This window comes from Myotis nattereri, assembly GCF_964212035.1.
Source record: "Myotis nattereri genome assembly, chromosome: 15".
NCBI lineage: Eukaryota > Metazoa > Chordata > Mammalia > Chiroptera > Vespertilionidae > Myotis > Myotis nattereri.
In genome coordinates, this window is record NC_138090.1 from 57,307,192 (window position 1) to 57,313,790 (window position 6,599).

Consider the following 6,599-nt stretch of genomic DNA (forward strand, 5'->3'; position numbering starts at 1 on the left):
CTCGGGGTTTTGTGGTCTCCAGGTAACAGGTTCTGCTGCCTTGGACCCCTGCAATCCCCAACAGCCTGTTTTGGGGTCTCCACTGCCTGGGGTTTCCTGCTTATCCAGTGTCCTCTGGCAGCAGTGTCGACCCCCTGGCCCTTCCATGTGCTCCAGATGTACCAACTGTGTCCTGGCAGCCAGCTCTCTCCACAGCCCAGCCTCCACACCAGTTTCTGACCCAAAATACCCTCACTGTCCTTCCACATCTCTTCCCCCCGTGTCCCCAAGGCTGCAAATTGCACCATTCCTGGACAGACGCTCACAGCGCCTCTGGCCCCAGCGACTCACCTAGCACCTCCTGTTGCCTGGTCTCCAGCTCAAAGTGGTGTGCAGACCCTCTGCCCTAGTTCCTGACACCTCAAGGTTTAGCTCTTCTCTGCCTCGCAGCCTTGCCGCAAAGTCACTTCTCGCCCCCACAGACAACACCAAACCCGGAAGAGGGGTAACTCTATTAGGTCTGGAGTGAGAGAACATGGTCCAAATGGAGAGGAACATGTGAATGTTATCTAGGTGGGTGTGTTGTGGGCAATCCTGGGGTGTGTACTACCAATGTGAAGAAGAGGGCTACTTCACATTTAAGGGTTGTAGTTTTTTCTAGCAAAGGTTCACCTAGTTCATTCAGGGTAAGCTCTAGGGGAAGTATTTTACTGGATACTATATATATATATATATATATATATATATATATATATATATATATATATATATATATAAAACCAATGAACAGTTACTATTATGCCCACTGTGGCCAGCGAACCGCCTGATCAGGGGGTGGTGCTGGGGCTGGCCCATCAACCTCCTGTGGCCCCTCCCCCCACTGGATCACCCCTGTTGGGACTATCCCATTCCGATCAAAGGTGGGCCAGCTGGCCAAAGGCACCCCCTTCAGCCTTCCCCCTGGCCAGCTCCGCCCCTGTTCCACCCACCCTACCATGATAGGCCTGCAACCCCTCCCCCCAGATGGCCCCGCCCCTGATTGCCACCCCACCCCAATAAGGGGCGGGGCCAGCTGGCCAACCACCCATGGCCCCTACCCCAGGCTGCTGGATCCCAATCAGCACCCCCCCACACCCCATTCAGGGGCAGGACAGGCTGACCCACAGCCCACAGCTCTTCCCCATGGCCGACCCTGCCTCACACAGGCCTCTAAACCCCAATCAGGGGTGGGGCCCTCCAGCCAATCAACTGTGGCCCCTTCCCCCAGCCAGCCCAGCCCCTATGGGGCCCCAATTGGGGCTCGGTCAGCCAGAACCCACCCATGCACGAATTCGTGCACTGGGCCTCTAGTTAAAAAATATTCTTATTGATTTTGGAGAGGGAGATAGAAACCTCAATGATGAGATAAAATTTTATCGGCTGCCTTCTACACACCCCCTACTGGAGTTCAAGCCTACAATGTGGGCATGTGCCCTCCTGACCAGGAATCAAACTGTGACCTTCTGGTTCATAGGTCAACTCTCAACCACTGAGCCACACCAGCTAGGCATTTTACTGGGAACTTTGAATGATCCCCTAGGAAAAAGTAGAGGCCACGCTTGGGCAAATGCCAAGGCCTTTCCATCAGCAAAAAAGACTGCTCTCAGACTGTGAATTTCATGTTCTGGTGATCAGTTTTGTTTTTGTCTCTCTGGCAGCGATCCTAAAAACTATTTCATCTAGATAGTGGGGCTTACTTCAACTTGCAGAGCTGATTCAACTTGTTCTGTACCCACACTGAAAATAATAAAAAGCAAGCATCCAGCACAGCTGGCATGGCTCAGTGGTTGAGCATTGACCTTTGAACCAGGAGACTGAAATTTGCATTCCTGGTCAGGGCACATGCCTTCGTTGCGGGCTCCATTCCCAGTAGGGGGCATGCAGGAGGCAGCTGATCAATGATTCTCAACATTGATGTTTCTCTCCTCCCTTCCTCTCTGAAAGAAAACCAACAAAAAACATATTTGAAAAATAAAATAACTCAATAAATAAAAATAGAGCATGCTAACCACTTGTGGCAGTCTCCTCCACTCTCTCTGAATCCAGTGTTTCTGCAACAATGATCCTTCTCACGGCCCCCTGTCATCTTAAAACCAGTGATGGTACCTACAAAAGTCAGGAACTCGGGGCCCACAACTCCACTGCAGCACCTGCAGGGAAAGATGGTCCCTCACCAGTGCTGAGCATGAGACAAAAGGCCCTGTGAACGAGAACAAGTTCATGTGGCTCTCAGAAGCAGTGAAGGTTGTCACAAGGACCCCCTTCTCAGGTTGAACTCAGAACCCCCAAATCATGGCTTCGAAGCTACAATATAGGGCCACAAAGCTCCGCCGTCTTTCCTAAAGGCTATGAGCAGCAACGCAAACTGGGCCAAAACTTAAGACGTATATTCTGCCATCACACTATGCCCTCTGAGGCACACAAAGTTTAGGATCCCAACCAATGCTGTTCACCTCTTCATACTAGCAAACAGGTCAACTTCAAAGGACCCAAAACAGTGACTAGAACCTCAATATTAACAGTAGCTTGAGCAATAAGACCTGGAGTTAAAGATAAAATTATTTTCCACATTCAATATTCACAAGGCCTCTATGCAGTGTGAAATCTTTAATTTTTTAAAATTGATTCCAGAGAGGAACAGAGAGAAACATCAATGATGTGAATTATTTATTGGCTGCCTCCTGCAACCCCCTAGTAGGGATCAAGCCTGCAACCCAGACATGTGCCCCTGACCAGAATTAACCTGGGATGCTTCAGTCCACTGGCTGAAGCTCTATCCACTGAGGCAAACCATCTAGGGCAAATCTTTGATGTGTAATGAGGTTCGAACTATGCCTGAAAGATATCCCACATTCACCACTCAGAAGGCTTTTCTCTGGTGTGAAGTCTGGTGTTTTAAGAGACTAGAGCTGTAAGTAAAGCATTTTCCACATTCACTGCACTCATAAGGCCTTTCTCCAGTGTGAATTCTCTGATGCTGAAAAAGTGCAGAGCTTTGGCTAAAAGATTTCCCACACTGGCTACACTCATAAGGCCTTTCTCCCGTGTGAATTCTTATGTGTTTGATGAGACTAGAGCTGTAAGTAAAGAATTTCCCACATTCACTGCACTCATAAGGCCTTTCCCCTGTGTGAACTCTCTGATGCTGAAAAAGTGCAGAGCTTTGGCTGAAAGATTTCCCACATTGGCTACACTCATAAGGCCTTTCTCCCGTGTGAATTCTCCTGTGTTTGATGAGTGTATAGCTGTAAGTAAAGCATTTTCCACATTCACTACACTCATAAGGCCTTTCCCCTGTGTGAACTCTCTGGTGTTTTAAGAAACTAGAATTGTGAGTAAAGAATTTCCCACATTCACTGCACTCATAAGGCCTTTCTCCAGTGTGAATTCTCTGATGCTCAAGAAGCACAGAGCTTTGGCTAAAACATTTCCCGCATTCATTGCACTTATAAGGCTTTTCTCCACTATGAACTCTGGAGTGATCAATCAGGCGAGACTTTAGAGTAAAGGATTTTCCACATTCACTGCAGGCATAGGGCCGGGACCCAGAGTGAACTCTCTGGTGTTTTATGAGACTGGAGTTATAGGTAAAGAACTTCCCACATTCACTGCACTCATATGGCTTTTCCCCTGTGTGAACACTCCGGTGTTGAAGGAGTGCAGAGCTTTGGCTAAAGGACTTCCCACATTCCCCACACTCATAAGGCCTTTCTCCAGTGTGAACTCTTTGATGTTTAATGAGGTTGGACTTGTTGCTAAATAATTTTCCACACAACTCACACTTGTGAGGCTCCACTCTGGCGTGAACTCTCCGGTGTTGAATGAGGCTAGAGCTTAGCCTAAAGGACTTCCCACATTCCACACACTCATAAGGCTTTTCCCCAGTGTGAACTCTCCAATGGTCATTCAGACTATAGCGTTTGCTGTAAGATTTTCCACATTCATTGCTCACTTGGCATATTTCTTGGGTGAGGACTCTCTGGTCTTGATCAAGCTTGTGTTTGCAATTAAAATCTTTAGTGTATTCTGAGTCAGAGAGAGTTCTTTCCTTATGAGAGGCTGTTCCGCACTCAGTTCCCCGGTTTGACTTCTCCCTGGTGTGTGCGGCCTGATGCTGGAGGAATCCTGAGCTGGCCAGGAAGTCCCTCACAACCGCCTCACAGGAATCGGGCTGCCCTGACACACAGAATCTGCAGTCCTTTCCAAAGGATGCTCTATCCACGCGGCCTCTGAAGCACATCTCTCCCGTCTGCTGCTTCTGATGCTCAAGTTCCACGCTAACATTCAACTGTTTCTCACAGGCCCCCGTCTTGTACAGGGTCTGCCCATGGTGCCCAGTGAAGTGCACAATGTCTCTCACGTCCACACTACACATCTCACAAGGATGGGCCTCCGGGGGAGACACCCCTGCCTTGCAGGTCCTGACCTGGGACACTCCCTGTAAAGAACTGCTGAGCTCAGATGGGGTCTCCTCATTCTGGGCTCCATGCCAACAACCTGGAAACGAAAAGTGCTGGTTAAGTGCATGTTGACTCTGGTGGGAAGGGGCAGTCCACACACATGTGTCCGACAAATCCAGGAAGAAGTCCTCGGCATTGTGTGCAGGACCAGGGAATTGGTTCAGGTTGAGGATGGGCTGCTCTGCAGTACTGGGCTATGAAGAGCACAGACGGGTAGAGGTCTCACATGGTGAAGGACACAACCATGCAGTGTACACAGAGAGCACACACAGGTCCATAATTCACTTCAACAACGACTTCCCAAGAGAAATTCACTATTGGCGACACACGAAAGCTGTGCAGACGGGTGTGTTAAGGTGAAAGAAAATACAACTGTAACAGGGCAGCTAGTATTCAGGGACTTTTAGAAATATGCACACACCTCAGGACACAATGCATAGAGGCCCAACGAGGAAAGTACCACAGATGGAGTAGTGAGAAAAACAGGCTACACACACAGTGCAGAGATGTGAGGCTGGAGGTGAGAGTAGAAGTGACAAGTGATAGAGCTGAGAAATCGGCAAGGAGTCCAGAAAGGGGAAGGACAGACAGAAGTGAAGTGTGGCCCCAGGCATGGGATCAAAACACTAGTTCAGCCCTAACCGGTTTGGCTCAGTGGATAGAGCTTTGGCCTGCAAGCTGAAAGGTCCCAGGTTCGATTCCGGTCAAGGGCATGTACCTTGGTTGTGGACACATCCCCAGTGGGGGGTGTGCAGGAGGCAGCTGATCGATGTTTCTCTCTCATTGATGTTTCTGACTAGCTCTCTCTCTTCCTCTCTGTAAAAAAATCAATAATATATATATAAAAAAAAAAAAACACTAGTTCAACACCATAGGCTTCTGGTATGAGTTGAACACAGCACTCACATCACACCCTCCTCCAGGTGCCATTCCTAACATTTTGCTGAGCCTAGATTCATAAACATCCTGTGAACCACCTCTAACCCAACCCAACTCCCTCAGTGAGCACAGGCATGGCAACGTATACAGGTACTGAGGGAGGGACAGCACCATGAGTACCCAGCACTAGCCCAGAACAACTCAGCACATCACAGCCAACGGAAAAGAAAACCAAATACTACACAGAGAACTTCGAAGGAGGGTCTTGCAAGAACAGCCACAGTCCATGTGAGGAGGAACCATGTCAGTCATGGGGATCCCTGGCCCAGGCAGGCCTGAGGCAATGTCAGCTGGAAGGAGGCAGCAGAACCTATGTACACACGGGCCTGGGAGCTGAACAAAGTCATGGGGTCAGGGAGAAGCAAGTCAGGTGTATGCAGTGGGTTCACTGGAAGACTCCTGCCCTGATTGCTTCCCTGCAAGTCTGGGGCTCTTGAAGGAAGGAGAGGTCCATGCACAAACCTCAACCCAACTAAGCACAGCACTCATGCAGGGGTGTAAGCACAGCACCCATCCAGCAATCTAAGCATAGCACCCATCCAGGGACCTGGGGAAGAAAGCCATGCCTGGGTCCTGGTGTGAGGACAGACTGGCTCTGCGGGGAAAGGGAAGGGCAGACACTCCTGCCCGGGGCACAGGGGGAGTTTGAAAGCCTTACCCAGGGAGGCCATCAGGGCCAAGTTCTCCAGCATCACATCGTGGTACAGGCGTCTCTGAGCCTCATCAAGGAGCCCCCACTCCTCCGAGGAGAAGTACACGGACACGTCCTCAAAGGTCACCCAGCCCTGTATGAGAAGAAACAAATCATCTTTTCTGTCAAAGAACAGTTGAGAAGGCCGCCATGTTGGACTGTGTGGCTTGGCAGCTGCCATGTTGGCTGCATGACTTACAGCTTCCCTGGGGGCCCCCATCTTGAAACAGCAGAGCCCAAACCCTCCCTTTGTATTAGCCAATCGTGAAAGACTGTGCGCCTGAGCGCCAATCAAGAGTAAGGGACAGGTCACGGGTGTCAGAGGTTATAAATCTGAGCAGACCACCTGCTGGGTGTACACCTGCATCCAGACCACGTGTCCCCACCCTTCTTCGTGGAAGTAAAGATGTCTGCCTGCTGCCTGGCTCCCGGGTGTGATTTGTGTTCTACCAGGGCCCCTGACTTGGCTATCGCCTTATTTCTAACACCTG

At 49.9% G+C, this 6,599-nt stretch overlaps 1 protein-coding gene across 1 annotated transcript; it reads right to left on the reverse strand.

Annotated features, from left to right (window-relative positions):
• Window positions 1-1,676: 1,676 nt before the first annotated feature.
• Window positions 1,677-6,420, reverse strand: LOC308530542 (uncharacterized protein). Its single transcript, XM_081107262.1, has 2 exons — window positions 6,076-6,420; window positions 1,677-4,515 (listed from the first exon to the last, which is right to left on the reverse strand). Exons 1-2 carry the CDS (start codon window positions 6,326-6,328, stop codon window positions 2,879-2,881), a joined length of 1,890 nt encoding a protein of 629 aa, XP_080963388.1. The 5' UTR covers window positions 6,329-6,420; the 3' UTR covers window positions 1,677-2,878.
• Between the last annotated feature and the right edge of the window lie 179 nt (window positions 6,421-6,599).

Coding starts and splice junctions, on each gene's coding strand:
- LOC308530542 (XM_081107262.1), bottom strand. CDS start 6,328: ATGGGGGCCCCCAGGGAAGCTGTAAGTCATGCAGCCAACATGGCAGCT. Junction 4,516..6,075: donor GGCCCTGATGGCCTCCCTGG/GTAAGGCTTTCA, acceptor TTTCGTTTCCAG/GTTGTTGGCATGGAGCCCAG.